The sequence below is a fragment of the Giraffa tippelskirchi genome, chromosome 6 (assembly GCF_054371585.1).
Source record: "Giraffa tippelskirchi isolate mGirTip1 chromosome 6, T2T-mGirTip1v1.2.pri, whole genome shotgun sequence".
NCBI classification, from domain to species: Eukaryota; Metazoa; Chordata; class Mammalia; order Artiodactyla; family Giraffidae; genus Giraffa; species Giraffa tippelskirchi.
Genome location: NC_137280.1, coordinates 74,917,424 through 74,934,446, shown reverse-complemented (window position 1 = coordinate 74,934,446; position 17,023 = coordinate 74,917,424). Strand labels below are relative to the sequence as shown.

The window sequence follows — 17,023 nt, the reverse complement described above, 5'->3', positions numbered from 1 at the left end:
TGAGCTGGCTGTGGTGGGTGGATGGGAATGGTGGACAGAAGCCGAGGGCGCAGCCTGGCACAGGGCATTTGAGGGTCGGGGGGAGCCCCGGGGGATGGGTCCGCTGGGGTCTGGGCGCCCAGGCCCTTGAGGCCCAGAGCTCTGCCGGGGAGCCCCGGGCAGCAGGTGGAGGACACGCTCTGGGCGTCCTCCGGCCAGGCTGACTCTGTGGTCCCTGTGGCGGGTGGCCTCCATCTCCCAGTCTCCGGGCAAAAGCCCAGGCTGTGGGAGACCGCAGACTAGATGAGGGGGCAGGCTGCAGGTCTTTCCCTCCATCTCAGACCAGGACTGCCCACGACCCCTCGGCTGCCTGGATGTTGGTGGCAGCCCTCGGCCTGTTTCTGCCCCTCAGGCAACATGTGCTGGTCCCTGCAGTCCCGTCCAGCTGCCCACCTGTGACCAGGTGCAGCGTGCCCCCCTGGGCCAGTGGGTCCCGAGTGCACCCACAGCCTCCGCCCGTGGCCGAGGGACTGCCTCACACTTGGTGCCCCTCCTGTCTTCCCAGGGCTGCCCTGCCCCTTCTTCCAAGCCGTGGCTCGGAGGCTTGGCCACCTGCTCCCTGCTCCCACTTGAGCCGTGACCCCTGGGGACCTGCAGGCCCCCAGGGTCCCTGAGAGCTCCTGCTGAAGCCCTTGCCACCCACACGGTCATATCCCTGGGGCCAGCCCTCCCGTCCACGCTGGACGCCGCGTCTGGCGCACGGCAGGTGCACGGGTGTCCTCCTGGTCCCCACCCGCCCCGACTCTCGTGGCCGCGCAGGACAATGCTGGGGCCCCCCTGGGGCTTGTCAGCTCAAGGCAGACACCCCTGTGGCCCGCAGCTCTGTTTCCAGGCGATCCTTCTGGAGGAGGATTTCACTGGGATTTTGCAAATTAAGCTTTAATGTTTTAAAAGTCTCCACGATGAAGTTTAGAGACAGAAGGAGTGCTGTGTGGTTTATTCAGGGAGAAGTCCCCCCACCCCCGCCAGCCGCGTTCCTCCTGTCCCATCAGCTGCTTTGGGTGCTTCTAGGAGGCCGTTGACACTCTGAACAACACACTCATGTCGCTCTTTACTGCGTGATATTGTTTCCACGTTTAGACATTAGTTGTTGACTTGCAAGGTGAGGGCCCAGTGGTCAGGCTCCTGGATGGGGTGGGCGGAGCCGGAGTGAAACCTGAGTTCCAGCTCTGACCACCGCCCTTCTCCCCCGACCCCGTGTTTTTTTTCCTCTGCAGGAAGGTGCAGCCCTGCGTCCTATGAGAAGATGTCTTATGGATCCATCGCGGGCAGCGGCGGCCTGGGGAGCCACGGCCCTTTCGGGGGACCCTCCCGACAAGGCTATCAGCCCCTAGGTAAGGGCAGCGCGGACGTGTGTGGGGGAGCCAGAGGTGGCAGGGGGCGGGTCTCCACTGTGTTACCTTGGTAACCATGGTAACCATAGATGGATTCTGTCCTTCTGACTGGCCCTGCCTGTGACCCTGGATCGGGGGTGACCCTGGCCCTGGACAGGCCAGGATTGTTGGTGCTGGGTCAGCACCCGGAGAGAGCAGAGTGGGAGACACTGCCCTGCCTGGGGGTGCATCCAGGCCTCCGTGGTGTCCTGAAGAGTTTGCAGGCGCTGGGGTGCTTGGCGGGCGGCCTCGTAGGTGCCTGTGGAGACCAGGTGCTGCGTGTGGGGCACAGCTGGGGAACGGAGGCCCGTGGGTGATAGGCGGTGTCCTGGGCTCCACAGGGCGGGTCTGCTTCTGGTTTCTGGGTGCCGGGCCCCGTCCTGTGGGCTGGCTCTGCAGTCTGCTCTCCCCTCAGCTCCTGTCCCCTTGCAGAGGGGTTTTCTGCCAGACCTGTGTCTGGGAAACTGACTTCGGGTCCTTGGGGATCCCGGGCAGACCTGAGACTCAGCGTGAGTGTGTGTGGGCGTGTGTGTGTGTGAGCCCGTGTGAGTGTGTGAGTGCGTGTGCTCACAGACTTGAAATGTGACACAGACTCCTGGGGCCTGGATCCCACCACCTTCCCCGTCCCGGGGTGTGGACTGCAGCTTCCTGGCTCGGCTCGTCCTCGAGGTTTTGCTGCCGTGTGTAGTGTCCTTGGGCAGACCCTGTGAGCGTGTGTGTCTCTTGACTTTGCACGGTTGAATCAGTCTGCGACTTGCTGGCTTTGCTCCTGAGTCATGGCCGTCTGCTTGGCGGCCCTTTCCTCTCCCTGCTCTGGGCGCTCAGTCACGTGCGTGGCCGTGGCAGACACACCTGCTCCACGGGTGAGGGGCCGTCGGAACGCCTGTTTTGGGCCCTGTGTTTGGTGCTGAGGACCTCGGATGCTGGTGCTGTTGGGACGGCTTCCACGTGGGGGTGGCGGTGGGGTGGGCGGCTCAGCACCTGGTGGTCGTGCGGACCTGGCTCCGTCTTGCCAGCACCCGTGGGCCTGGAATGGCGTCTTCTGGTTTTAGTTCACGTTTCCCTGGTATCTAGTGGGATCAGTTTTTCCCACGGTCGTTGGGCATTTGGGTCTCAGGTTAACTCTGTGTGTTTCCCCTCCAGTCTGTCTTGTTCTTGTCAATGGGCAAGGTTTCTGTGTGTCTTCGGAGGTACCGTGTCCACCGTGCTGGCTTTTCCTTGTGGAGCTACTGATGAAAGCAAGTTTTTAACTACAGCACCTCTGTGTTTATCAGTCTTCCATGTCAAGTTGTGCGTTTTTCTCTTTAATAAATTCTAGCACAAGTTTAATGGTTTTGCCTTTACTTCCTCTGAAGCTTATACAATTTGTTTTTCATATTTAAGTCTTGCAATCACCTGGAATTGATTTTTGTGTATGGGGAAGGTGGAGTGTAATGCATTCACTACTTTTCTCTGTTGGTGTAACAAATTGTCCCCGGCCCTTGACTGAAAATTCCCTGTCTACACACCTGCAGTGCCAGCTCTGTGATAAACGCATTATCTATGCAGATTCTCTTGGTCAGTTTTTCTATTTCTGTGTGACGTTGCACCCTGATTTTCACAGAATTATAACTGTTGGGAGAACCAATGGCAACCCAGTCTAGTACTCTTGCCTGGAAAATCCCATGGACGGAGGAGCCTGGTGGGCTACAGTCTACGGGGTCGCGAAGAGTCGGATGTGACTGAGCAACTTCACTTTCACTTTTCACTTTCATGCACTGGAGAAGGAAATGGTAACCTACTCTAGTATTCTTGCCTGGAGAATCTCAGGGACAGAGGAGCCTGGTGGGCTGCCATCTATGGGGTCGCACGGAGTCGGACATGACTGAAGCAACTTAGCAGCAGCAGCATTCTAACTGTTGATACTGTTCAGGGCAGGTTGCTCTATTGCTTTCCCTTAGAAGCGTCCTGGGCATTCTGGCCTTTCGTTGCTGAATGGATTTCAGAGTCCCCCCATCCATCACGCTGGGCTGAGATTGGTCCCCATCCCATGTTAACGTGTGAGACTCAGCCATGCTGTCCTCACCAGTCAGTTCTACCCATGAGACCATAGGTCTCTCTGTTGACAGGTCTTTAATATCTTTCAACAAAGTTTGTAATTTTCTCCTTAAATATTTTACATATCTTTCATTAAATTGATTTTAACAAAAATGAAAACTTTTTTTTTTTGCTGCTTTTGTAAATAGTACCATTATTAATGGGACAGGTGCTTCCCAGGTGGTGCTAGTGGTAAAAACCCTGCCTGCCAATGCAGGAAACATCAAAGACGTGGGTTCAGTCCTTGGGTGGGGAAGAGCCACTGGAAAAGGAAATGGCAACCCTCTCCAGTATTCTTGCTGCCTGGAGAATCCCCATGGACAGAGGAGCATGCCCACAGGGTCGCAAAGAGTTGGACACGACTGAAGTGGCTTAGCACGCATGCACATTAATGGAACATAGTACCCATTCCAAGTCTTTGTTGCTGGTGTACACACGCACGCACAATTGGTCATTCTAGGAAGGAAAGTGCGGAGGTTTTACTTAATATTTACATCTTCTTTCTGAATGTGGGAAATTCCAAACAGAAAAGTAGACACAGTGGTGTCATGAACCCAGCACCGGCCCGCTGGGTGTGGGGCTGGGTGGGGTTCATGCCCTGGGCCGGTCCAGTGTCACCTGCGCTCTTGTGACCCCCTCCCCCCAGACGTCAGCACGTCTCCTGTGTGAGCATCTCAGGGCGGGTCTCCTTTCTGTACCCAGATGTCGTCTAGATGCAGCTTCGGCTTCCTCCCACCCGCGAGTTCTAGGAGCCCTGCAGAGACATGGCGAGTTGGGGGCTGCTGACGAGAGGCACATGTCGCAGTTGACGGTGCCTTTTCAGTCTTTCCAGGCCTCTGGATGCTCCCCTTTTAGTTTTCTTTTTGTCCCTGGATTTGATTTCTTGAAAAAGCCAGCTTTTCCCTGTGGAACATAGTTGAGTTCTGTCCACTGACGAAGTCACTGACAAAAGGTCCTGCCATGTTGCTGAAGTCTTTTTATTAATTGTTATAATTTGTTGAGTCTTGAGTTTTCTGTATAGAAAACTCTGAATAATGACAGTATTTTCTTCTTCTGTTTCAATGCTTTTATCTTTTATGTATTTTTGCTTTCATCCTGAGCCTGCCAGAAGCTCTAGTTCAACTCTGAGTAGAAATGGTGATTGTGGCCTCTCTTCTATTATTGTTATTTTATTTTCTATTATTATTATTGTTATTATTATTTTATTTTCTATTATTATTATTATTTTTTTAGGCTGTGCCGTGCGGCATGTGGGATCTTAGTCCCGGTGATTGTGTTCTTTGTAAGTTTTTGGAAGAACAAGACTGCTCCTCTCTGGTGTCTGGGATTTCGCTGTAAAGCCGCCTCCCCCGGGAGGGCCTGGAGCTCCTCTATGGACTGCCCATCACTCATGCCATCTGCGACAGCTGTCCAGGCTCTCTGCTTCTTCTTGGGTCAGCTTGCTGTGTGTCTGTGGATGTGTGTCTGCTTTTCTAAATGTTCACATTGATTGAAGTGGCGTGGTACGCAGTCGCGTGCTGTTGTCCAGTAGGAATTGGGCAGCATCACTGTGTGGTCAAGGGCACAGCCGTGAGGGCAGTGGCCCTGGTTCTGACCCCCTGCTCTGCCGAGTTCCAGCTGGGCCCCGACCACCGGGAAATGGATGGGGTTGGGCTCCCCTCTGGCGTGGGGGAGACAGAGTGAATTAACAGGCTGAGCTCTGCTCTTGTTTCACTAGCGTCCTCAGCGCCTGGATCACACCCGCTTTTATTCCTAATGTTGTTTAATTGTTGCTCCCAATTTTCTTGTTTTGCCATCAATATCAACAGACTCGTGGCAGCTTTATAAACCCCTCCAAAGGGCTGACTTGATTTTCTGAATCTCTATTAAAAGCTAGTTTTAAAATCTGATGGATTTCTTTCTGCCCACATTTTTACTGTTTTCCCCCTTCTTTCTTTGAGTCGATGCTGTTTCATTTTCCTAACTCCTAAGATCATTCATATCCAGTTTTTATTCATTTCTGATTAAAGCATTACCATTATAAATGTTCAAATAATCATGGTTTTAGTTGAATCTCACAATTCAAAAATATATAGCATTTTAAAATTAATGTTTAGTTGTAAATATTTCATTTCCCTTGTGAATTCTTCTTTAACCCAGGATTTATTTAGAATTGTAGTTCATTTCCGAACATGTGTATTTCTTCCTAGTTGTCTTTTGAAACTGATTTCTACATTAATTGCATTTCTGTCAGAAAAGCATCTGCATTTGCTGACAGCTGTTGAGACTGGGGCTGCTTCTGGGATGCTGGGTGTGATTCTGGGGGTGACCAGCAAGGCTGCCAGGGAGGCGGGCTGGGGCTCCAGGCCAAGACGGAGGGGCCCTGCTGAGACCCCAGGTGTGGGAGCAGCTGTGATCGCCACTGCCTGCCGTGTGCCAAGCCCTGCGCTTTATGAGTTACTCGGGGACCATCAAGTTAATTATGCAGAGCTTAGGGTGGGCTCTTGCCGTAAAGTCCCATCACAAGTGCAGCAAAAAGCCAAGTGGGATGTTACTATCATGTAAAGAACTCACATAAATGGAAGGAAAGCCCCCAGATCTGTGTACAGATGGGCCAAGTCTGTGAAGAGAGAAGGGTGGCTCTCAGCCCTTGAGAAGGTACCTGCAGAGATGGATATGAACTTGGCCCTTCTCCTGTGGCTTGGTGGCTGGGGGTGGGGGGTGGGCTCCCTTGCAGGGGAGGGCACCCTGCTCCCTGCCTCCTCCGGCCCCCTCCTTCCATCTCTCTCGGCCCAGCCACGTCTCTTCTCTGTTAGGGAACCATCCAGGGATACTGGCAGAGATGTTCGCCGCAGGGGATGTGAGGCAGAAATGCCGTTGCTGCCCAGCTCAGGGAGATGGTGTGATGGGCCGTGTTCTGGGATGGGGCGTGAGGCCGTCCTGCGGATCCTTGGAGAGTGCTGGACGCCCACCCATGTCCCAGTGGGATGACGGACGGACATGGCAAATGAGGCAGGTGAGCCCCATCTGGGCTTCTCCTTGCCTGAGACCTCACCCCTGAGTGTTGATAGTGTTTGGCTCGTGATGCATGGTGGTAAATGATCTTTATTGTTTTCTATAATAATTGTCTGCCTTTGCATTTACATTGTCCCCCTAGAGTTCAGAGTTCACATGGTTCTGGAGAGCAGACCAGACTGGCCCCCCCACGGGTGTCTGGGGACCTGGTAGGGCATCGGGGGGAGGTGGGCCAGGCCTGGACTTGCGCTGACTAGATACCAGTATGGCGAGGGCATCGAGCACCACTGGCCACCCTGCTCCCCACAAAGCCGGTGGTGACCCCGTGGCGGGGCCTGGGCGGCTGCGCCTCCTCCTTACACAGTGCTGTCCGGTAGCAATCCCCGAGGCCCGGCTGTCTGCCTGCAGGGGAGCCTGGGTGGGCATCTGGGGAGGAGGCCTTGCCTGCAGGCTCTCCTGGAAGCCCTGGGGGAGAGGGGCGTGTCAGGCCCTGCCCTCTGAAGAGCCCGGCCCTGTCCTGGACCCGCAGACACGCTCCACACGGAGACCTGTTCTGCAAAGAGGCTGCTGCTGCAGGAGCTCAGTGCTGAAGCTCTGGACTTTGCTTGCCCCTTGACATGGTCAGACGTCTTCTCCACGGCAGGCTTCTGGACAGTGCCCCCTCCTGAGTTCCCGGGCTCTGTGTGTGGTCTCGGCCTGGCACCACCATCTCTTTTGATCCCACAGAGCTTTGCACAGGAAGCAGCTTGGTTCCAGAGGTGTCCGTCTATCTTAGGTGTCCGTCTATCTTAACAACACGTGTCTTCGGGCTCAGGAATTCTGGCAAACCTGTCCAGGAAGTGTTTCTGAATAAATGAAAATTATCAGAGAGGAAACTGTGTCCTCCCTGGGGGCCCACCATCACTCCTCAGCTTGGCAGCAAGTGTCAAGGGAACTGATTTTGTTTTTATTTTCACTTCCGATACACCATGAACGGTTGTTCTATAAAATACAGTGGCATGATCCTGTGCTGCTGGTGCGGAGATGTCAATTGCCATGAGCGTTCCCACGGCCTTATTCTCCATTTTTGCATGTTGCTGTGCACTGGTCAAAGTCCTGGCCTGGTTGTGGGCCACACCTGAAGCTCTGCTGTAGGGAGTTTTGTACTGGCTTGGAATCACCTTTCAGAAAAACCTGGGTGCAGAGAAAGATTCAGAATATCTGAAGTTCTGGACATGGTGCTGGATTTCAGCAAAAGGGGTGTTTGGGGGGTGTGGCAGTCAGGGAGGGCTTCCTGGAGGAGGTGGGTCTGAGCAAGTGGAGCTCTTGGTATGGATGCTTGGAAGGCCCGGTGCATCTGCTGTCCTGCGTGAGAGCCTTGCTCCACCAGAGGTGCCCCAAGCTGGGCAGAAGGGCTTAACTGAGACTGTCCCTTGCTGTCTGTAGAGTGCGCAAAGTGTTGGACTGAGTACGGAATCCGCCATTTCCCCTGCCCATCGCCAGAGAGCAGCCCGCAGGAACCCTGTGTGGGTGAGGATGGGGATGGTGGCCTTGGGTCCGCTGGCACCCTCAGAGGCCCAAGCGCCAGGAAGCAAGGTACTTCTGCTGGGATGCTGGGTCTTGGGGGTCCCAGGGAAGGCCATGCAGAGATGCCAAGCCCTGAGGTGGGAGGTCAGTGGGCAGGAAATGGACTCCCAGAGGCTTTGGCCGAGGACGCTGTGGAGCTAGAGCAGGGGTCCCAGCCCGTCTCTACCCTCACCTGCACTAACCCTTTCCTTCCCCAAGGACAGCTGATGGCGTGGCGGGGCTGGACCAGGGATGTTGCCAGGCTGTCAGAGCCCTGTGGGCTCCAGGGAGGAGGCCAGCACTGCAGGACTGAGAGTTAGGGGCTGGCCCAGCTCCTGTGGCCCCTGAGCCCAGAGCCTGCATCTGCCTTGCAGGAGTGGGAGGGCTGGCAGGGGAGTGTGGGGGCCTTGGTGTGCCCTTCAGGGGGACCCTGGGTGAGAGGGGCAGCCATGGGCAGGACTCACCCAGCTGGGCAGGAAGGCAGAGGTCAGCGGCGCCCGAAGTCTTTTTGGTCAGGGTGTCTGGCGCGTCAGCGGTTGTTGCTGGCAAGCCCTGGCCCTGGCCCCGGAAGGCCTGCTCCTTGTGATGGGTCGGCCGCCCTGCCTTCTCACCCCTTGCTCCTGACATTGGCTGCCGAAGGCAGTAGGGCCAGGGGGGCCTTTCTGGAGACAGATGGCCACCATGGCCCAGAAGCAAGGTCCCTCGCAGCTCAGCACCCAGCCAGGCAGCAGCAGGGCCAGGACTCAGACCCAGGCCTCTGGACACCCAGCAGGGAAGGGGCCGTGGGCGGGAGCAAGTACTGTTCTGAATCAGAAGCCAAAGAGGAGGCTCCCTGGGAGCCGCCACTGCCCTGGCCGGGGCGTTAAACACCCGCCTTTTGGTGCCTTTCCAGGGCCAGGGGTCGCCCCCAACGGCAGTGGGATGCCAGAGCCCACCTCACTGCCCGCTGGCCCGAGGAAGGACCCGGTCGCGAGGGCCCGTGGCCATGTGGCCACCACCACTCGGGCCAAGAAGAGGAAGCCCAACTTCTGCCAGCAGGAGACGGAGGTGCTGGTGGCCAAGGTCAGCAAGCACCACCAGCTGCTGTTCGGCACTGGGCTGCCGCGGGCTGAGCCCGCCCGCAGGTACCATGTGTGGAGCCGCATCCTGCAGGCGGTGAACGCGCTGGGCTACTGCCGCCGTGACCTCGTGGACCTCAAGCACAAGTGGCGGGACCTGCGGGCCGTGGTGCGACGCAAGCTGGGCGACCTGCCGGGGGCGGCCCCCTGCCCCCTTCCCGCCAAGCCGCAGGTCCTGGCTCTCACACCCCTGGAGCAGGCCGTGGCCAAGACCTTCTCCTGCCAGGCCCTGCCCCCCAAGGGCCTTGGCTCTGAGCCGCCCAGAGGTGAGTTCCTCGCCCAGCTCACCCAGCAGGAAGCTTGTGGCCACCAATGGCCGCCGCCCCCCCCGCCCCCAACCCGTGATCTCTGGATCCTTCTGTACTTCGTCCTTGGCTTCTTCACTCCTGCCGCCCTACGGGCCCCGTCTAAGCCCCGGGCACCCAGGGTCTCGTCCTTCCCTCAGGATCGCAGAGGGGAGCCGGGCGCAGACAGGATGCAGCTCTCTCCGCAGGGCACCGAGTTCCCGCCTTTGGGTCGTGACCCAGAGCAAGAAAGACGTTTCCTCCTGGCAGCGTCCCTGCAGCACTGACCCCGGTTCGTCCCTGGTTCGTCCACGGTTCTCTCTGTCATCTGGTTCAGCGTCCAGGAGAGGCCTCGCCAGGGCTGCGCTGGCCCTGAGGCATCAGAGTGGGCAACTGGGGACCTGAGGCCCCCGGTTACCTCCATCCTCCCGGGCAGAGCCCGTCTTGGCCTTTCCGGGGGAGCATTGCTCTTGTTGGGCTCAGTGCTCAGTGGCAGTGGCTGGGGTCAGGGCAGACCTGCTGCCTGGTGCCCAGAGAGTGCTGGGACTGCGCTGCGTGTGTTCGGGCACCGTCCCGACTGCCTGTGGTCCCCGCGGGACGGCCGTCGTGGCTGCAGCCATGGGGCCAGGAGGGGCAGGGCGCCCGGTCCCCGCGCCGGGTCCTGCTGCACGGTCACGTCTCCTGCTGCCCTGGGCTGGGCTGGCTGTATGGGCGGCGGTGGCGGCGGTGGCGGCGGCGGCGGCGGCGGCGGCGGCGGCGGTGGGTGGGCCCTGCCCCCTCCAGACCGACTGGCCCACACTTGCCCCCAGCCCGTGTGAGGTCCGCGGGCTGCTGTGCTTCAGTGCCGGCTCCCTCCCCGTCCTGCTGTGCTCAAGGACTGACCGACCAGAGGTGTGGGTGTCAACAGCTCGTCCCTTCTGTGCTCAGGAGGGCACACTTGGCAGTTCGTGCCCCATCCATGTGGGGGGCGGGCTTCTTGCCGGCTGAGGAAGGGTGTGGGAATGTCTGTGTGTGGACACGCAGCCTTGCTTTACTGGGGGCTTTGGATAAATTCCTGAGTCGGATTGCTGGCCCCACGTGAGAGTGAGTTCAACTGTCAGAAGCTGCTGCCCCGTCATCCACAGGAGTTCAGGCCCCTGCGTCCTTGCTAATGATCATGCTGATTCCTGCCTCCCTGGGCTGATGGGGGAGGGCCCTTACTGCACTGTCAGCCTGCTCCAGGCAGGGGCTGTCTGTCCGTCCGTCCGTCCGTCCTGCTCACCCCTGCGTCCCTCTCCTGGCCCGTCGTGTGCAGCCACTCACTCTTGATTCTGGAGGTAAGGGATCCTCCAGACCCCTGTGTTGTCCCCCTGTGGTCCACGCTGCATTAATGCTTGAGCCTGGTGGGTTTGGGGTCGAGGTTCCGTAGGTATTCAGTCCTGCACTGTTGGTGGAACCCGGAATGACCTGGCACCCCTGTTCTCGTGTTTCTCTCGATCCGTGTCAGTGCTTTTTCAGCTCACAGTGTCTGATTACAGAAACTATAAGGCCAGTCTTGAAGTGAGTGGGTGATCATTTCCTCCTCCTGTTTTCTGAAATAGTTTCTGTAGAATTGGTATTACTCTCCCCTTAACTGTGCGGCCACCACCCGAGATGGCATTCTGTCTTTGTGGGAAGAGTGTCACCCACGGTCCCTTTAGCAGCCTGTGCCTCCTGCTCTGCGGCCGTGAGCTCCGTTGTTGGGTGTCTTTCCGGGGGCTTGCGCATTGATCTCAGTTGTCAGAGGTGCTGGCCCCACTTGTTCCTGAAGTTCCTGTCGTCCAAGTGTCTGTAGGATCTGTAGTGAGAGCTCCTCTTTCCTTCCTGTTGCTGCTAATTTGTGTCTTTTCTATTTGTTCTCAACTAATCTGGCTGCAAGTCTATTAGTTTTATTGATTGCTTCAAAGAGCCAGGTTTTGATACCATCGATTTTCTCTACTTAATGCACGCCAATTTAATTGATTTTTGCTGACCTTTAACGTTTCCTTCCTACGTCGGGGTTAATCTGTTTCTGTCGGATCATTGACTTGGGACTTCTTTTCTAATGTAAGTATTTATTGCTATAAATTATCCTCGCCGCATTACTTTATTTATACGCATTTGTATATGTTATATTTTCTTTCAGTTTACAATATTTTCTAATTTCCTTGCTGAGTTTTTTTCTTTTACTAATGGCTATTTGGAAGTGTGTTGCTTTTCAAATAACTGTCTATTTCCAGGTCTCTTTCTGTTATTGATTCCTAGTTCTGTTGTGGTCAGAGAATATGTTGTGCATGATTCCAGCTGTTTTCAGCGCATCAAGACTTGCTTTGTAGACCAAGGTGTCGGCAGCCTCCGTGGGCTCCTTGTGCATCTGATGAGAACATGTGCTTAGCTGCAGTGGGGGAGCATCCTGGAATGTCACTCAGTCATGTTCCTGGAGAGCACTGACGGACAGCTGATCCGTCTGCTTGTCCTGCTCCCCTGGGAACGCCCAGCAGTCTCTATTCCACTGATTTGTGCTCTGTGCGTTTTCAAGCTGTGACATGAGGCGCACCCTGAGGGTCTTTTGTCGTCTTCATCGGTTGTCCCTGGTGTTGTCATGACAACATCCGTCTGGTCCCTGGTTGGACCTGTTGTCCTGAGTCCTCCTCTGTCTGATGTCAGTGTGGCCGCTCCAGCTGGCTCATGACTACTGTCATGTGACGTGTTGTTCTCTTCTCTAATGTATAGGCTGTAACTTCCTAGAATGCGAAGTCAAGTGGGCCTTAGAAGCGTCACTACAAACAAAGCTAGTAGAAGTGATGGAATTCCAGTTGAGCTATTTCAAATCCTAAAAGATGATGCTGTGAAAGTGCTGCATTCAATATGCCAGCAAATTTGGAATACTCAGCAGTGGCCACAGGACTGGAAAAGATCAGTTTTCATTCCAGTCCCAAAGAAAGGCAATGCCAAAGAATGCTCAAACTACCGCACAGTTGCACTCATCTCACACGTTAGTAAAGTAATGCTCAAAATCCTTGAAGCCAGGCTTCAGCGATATGTGAACTGTGAAATTCCGGATGTTCAAGCTGGTTTTAGAAAAGGCAGAGGAATCAGAGATCAAATTGCCAACATCTGCTGGATCATCAAAAAAGCAAGAGAGTTCCAGAAAAACATCTGTTTCTCTTTATTGACTATGCCAAAGCCTTTGACTGTGTAGATCACAATAAACTGTGGAAAATTCTGAAAGAGGTGGGAATACCAGACCACCTGACCTGCCTCTTGAGAAACCTGAATGCAGGTCAGGAAGCAACAGTTAGAACTGGACATGGAAGAACAGACTGGTTCCAAATAGGAAAAGGAGTACGTCAAGACTGTATATTGTCACCCTGCTTATTGAACTTACATGCAGAGTACATCATGAGAAACGCTGGGCTAGAAGAAACACAAGCTGGAATCAAGATTGCTGGGAGAAATATCAATAACCTCAGATGTGCAGGTGACACCACCCTTATGGCAGAAAGTGAAGAAAAACTAAAGAACCTCTTGATGAAAGTGAAAGAGGAGAGTGAAAAAGTTGGCTTGAGGCTCAACATTCAGAAAACTAAGATCATGGCATCTGGTTCCATCACTTCATGGCAAATAGATGGGGAGGCAGTGGAAACAGTGTCAGACTTAATTTTTTGGGGCTCCAAAATCACTGCGGATGGTGACTGCAGCCATGAAATTAAAAGATGCTTGCTCCTTGAAAGAAAATTTATGACCAAGCTAGACAGCATATTAAAAAGCAGAGACATTACTTTGCCAACAAAGGTCCATCTAGTCAAAGCTGTGGTTTTTCCAGTAGTCACGTATGGATGTGAGAGTTGGACTATAAAGAAAGCTGAGTGCCAAAGAATTGATGCTTTTGAACTGTGGTTTTGGAGAAGACTCTTGAGGGTCCCTTAGACTGAAAGGAGATCCAACCCAGTCCATCCTAAAAGGAAATCAGTCTTGAATATTCATTGGAAGGACTGGTGCTGAAGCTGAAACTCTAGTAGTTTGGCCACCTGTTGAGAAGAACTGACTCCTTGGAAGAGACCCCGATGTTGGGAAAGATTGAAGGTGGGAGGAGAAGGGGACAACAGAGGATGAGATGGCATCACCGACTCATTGGACATGAGTTTGGGTAGACTCCAGGAGTTGGTGATGGACAGGGAGGCCTGGCGTGCTGTGGTCCATGGGGTCACAACAAGTCAGACACGACTGAGCGACTAAACTGAACTGGGCCTGTTATGTCTGGCGTGCTGTTGAGTTTGCTTCTGTGTCGTCTGCCATCTCTGCTGTGGACTGAGCGGTGGCAGCAGAGCTGTCCCTGAACTTAAGGGGACGATGGAGAGGCTCTGCACCCGAGCCCCAGTGTGGTCTGCGCTGGTCACGTGGGGCTGTGGTGTGCAGCCGGCTGTAGATGGCCTCTCTCTTGTGTGAAAACCCGTGTGCTTAGGGATGAATCTGCCACTTTGATAGTTGCTTTGTTTCCCCTGTGTTCTTGTTTCTTTTTTCTCTTCTCCTTCCTTCCTTCAGAGTGACTGAGTGTAGTGTAGAGTTGTGTGTGACCTCCGCTGTTGGCTCATGGAGGTTTCTGATGGCAGTGGCTTGGAGTGAGTGACAGGTGTTTTTAGTGTCCCCTCACGGCATGGCCTTGCTTCCCCTGGGTGTGTGAGCGCCTTCCAGGTCTTCCATCTGCGTCCCCTGCACACACGCTGGCTGACACGGTGTTCCTGGCGGTCCCTGCCTCCTGACTAGACCAGGAACGAGACAGGATGTCTCTGTCTGCCTTGTGCTTGCCCACCGCACCCTTGAGCTCCTCCCGCATATCCGGGGCGCCTTTGACCTGATGAACTCCTGTTAACATTTCCTGTCCTGCATCTCTGGCAGGAAGAGCTTCTCTCAGTGTTTTTTTGTCTGAGAATCAATTTTATTTTGCCTCTGTTTTTGAAATGTATCTCCACTGGGTATAGAATTCTGGTTGACTGATTTTTTTCCTTTCTTTCAGCACTTAGAGGTGTCATTCTACGGTCTTTCGGCTTCCATGGTTTCTGAGGCTGGCTGCTGTTTTCCTGGGGGGTGGACTTGGCCTCTTTGTCTTTCCCTCCATCCCCTGCTGAGCATCGCAGCCCCTGTTCCATCTCTGAGGCTCTGCCAGACCGCTCGGGGCACAGAGCTGGAAGGGGATGACTCTGAGCATAGTGGCCCTGGGCTCCTGCAGGCTGCACAGTGAACGTGTGACCCCCTTGCCTGTCTCCTTGCAGCCACCCAGATGGACCCAAGTGACCTCCAGGAGCTGTTCCAAGAGACGTCGGCCAACGTCTTCCGAATTAACTCCAACGGTGAGTCTGTGCCCGGGTCTTGCCCTGCCCTCGCTCGGGCTGCCAAGTGTATTGCAGGGGGGTCAGGGTGACATGGGGCAGTGGGCCAGCCTGTCGGGTGCCCTGTCCCAGCCCAGGTGACTCAGGACCACAGGCGGGGGGCAGTGTGAGCCCAGTGCTGTGGTCTCAGGCCGGGCTGTGACCTTGTCTGGCGCCCCCTTGGCCCCCATCCTAGTCCCCCATCACGCCTGTGGCCTGCCCCGGGGAGCCTCCATCAGACCAGCAGGGCCCACTCACAGATCACCAGGGCCGGGGGTGGGGGTGAGAGCCACACCCCACGAGGTGTGGGCTTGTCCTCAACCCCCGAGGGACTCGGACGTGGCCGCAAGGCAGGCAGGGTTCCCTATGCCCTCTGGCAGGGGTTGGTGTTTGCCCCGAGCCCTGAGCTCTACCAGGTCAGAGAGTGCTGACCCCGAGAGGACAGCAGCCCCCTCCTCAGACCCAGGGGAGGCCTCCTGGAGGCAAGTCCCCAGAGCCCCTGAGCCTCACGCAGGCCTGGGCCCTGCTGGAGTGGGGCTGACGCCCTGGGGGTCGCAGGCTGGGTCCCCAGAGCCCCTGAGCCTCACGCGGGCCTGGGCCCTGCTGGAGTGGGGCTGACGCCCTGGGGGTCGCAGGCCAGGTCCCCAGAGCACCTGAGCCTCACGCGGGCCTGGGCCCTGCTGGAGTGGGGCTGACGCCCTGGGGGTCGCAGGCCAGGTCCCCAGAGCCCCTGAGCCTCACGCGGGCCTGAGCCCTGCTGGAGTGGGGCTGACGCTCTGGGGGTCACGGGCTTGAGGCCTTGGCATCCTGGCTCCAGCAGGTGCAGGGTCACTCTTCGGCCTCAGCACCAGGTCCCTGGGCAAAGGCAGGGTGGGCGGCGTACCCGAGTGTGGGGACCGCCTGCTGGAGCCCCGGCTGCCCCTGACCCTGGCCCCCTTCTCTCACAGTGACCTCCTTGGAGCAGAGCCTCCGGTCCCTGGGGACGCCAAGTGACACTCAGGAGCTGCGGCACAACCTGTGAGTGTGTGTAGTGTTCATGGCTGTACACGGGTGTGCCCTGCACCCCCGGCACACCACCCTCTCCGCACACCAGCCCCACAGCTGGGTGGGCTCTCACGGGTATCACTCCAGCAGGGGCTCAGCTGTGTGCTGTGACACCCATAGAGACATACCTGTGCACAGGTGTGCCTTCAGGTGGCGGGGTGCATCCCTTGCTCACCTTTTGCCTCACTGACTGGCCCCACACTTGCATACAACACACCAGAGCACACAGAGGGCCACACACGTGTGAACACACTTGTGGGGACACCATGACACAGGCTGCCGTCGGCACGGCCAGCGTGTGGGTGGTGGGCACACAGGCTGGACAGAAGGGGGCTGTGTGCTTGGGGCGGCCTCTGGGGGCCCCTGGCTCTTCTCTCAGGCTGTCTCGGGCTGGGTCAAGCTGCTCTGGGGTGAGGTTCCGCTCCCTCAGGGCCTGGGCTCTGGAAGAGAAAGCAGGTCTCTGCAGGGGCGCAGCCTGGCCAGCATGGCCAAGGCTGCCAGGCCCTTCTCAGGGCACCCTGGTGGCCACCCTGGAGCCCTGCAGGCTGTGATCCCAGCGTGGCTTGGGGTGGGGGCCCCCTAAGGAGGAGGCCTGCATCTGAGTCCTTGTCCCCTTTGCCTGAGCCATCCTGCGTGGGAAGGGGCACTGTGGGTGGTGGGCCACAAGAGCTGGGAGGGGCACAGGCTGCTTTCAGGGCTGTGTGTCTCTTCCTGGCATCGGCATCCACGGGAGATGCCAGGGCCTCTCTCCCAGGCAACCTCCATCCTAAACCTGTCCAGCCCAGAGGAGGCTCTGGGGCCTGTAGGTCCTGGGGAGGACGGGTGCTTGGGCAGAGCTGAGCCCGGTGCCCCAGTGGAGGGACACAAAGACCTATCCCCCGAGCACTGTGCCTGGACCCAAGGACCTTCCCGGTTCTGTTCCATGGCCATCCAGCTTTGCTACCCCTCCGCCACCTCCTGCTCTGTGGGGCTCCTGGGATGAAGGCTACCTTGTAGTCTCTGGGCTGTGTAGACCCTCCCCGATACCCCCGCCATTGCTCTGGGCCAACCGAGCAGTCTGTGGCCCCCAGAGGAGAACCCGTCCTGTGGTGATGAGTTTGATGGCCGGTCCCGAGGAGCAGGAACCCCAGGGATCAGTGCCTGCAGATGGCAGGCCTTCCCCTCGCCCCTTGGCAGGTCTCAGC

The 17,023-nt window shown here is 56.5% G+C and overlaps 1 protein-coding gene across 4 annotated transcripts in view; it reads left to right on the top strand.

The window, feature by feature from the left end:
* TSNARE1 (t-SNARE domain containing 1) overlaps positions 1-17,023 on the top strand; it is a 112,509-nt gene that overhangs the window by 31,057 nt on the left and 64,429 nt on the right. For all 4 annotated transcript variants that reach the window (XR_014057981.1, XM_081505139.1, XM_081505140.1 and 1 more), the window contains 5 exons: positions 1,257-1,373; positions 7,908-8,057; positions 8,920-9,411; positions 14,700-14,777; positions 15,743-15,812. Coding sequence is in view for 3 of the 4 variants with exons in the window: in XM_081505139.1 (XP_081361265.1) it covers positions 1,286-1,373; positions 7,908-8,057; positions 8,920-9,411; positions 14,700-14,777; positions 15,743-15,812 (878 nt within the window). In the remaining variant the exon portion in view is untranslated. The remainder of the gene's footprint in view (positions 1-1,256; positions 1,374-7,907; positions 8,058-8,919; positions 9,412-14,699; positions 14,778-15,742; positions 15,813-17,023) is intronic.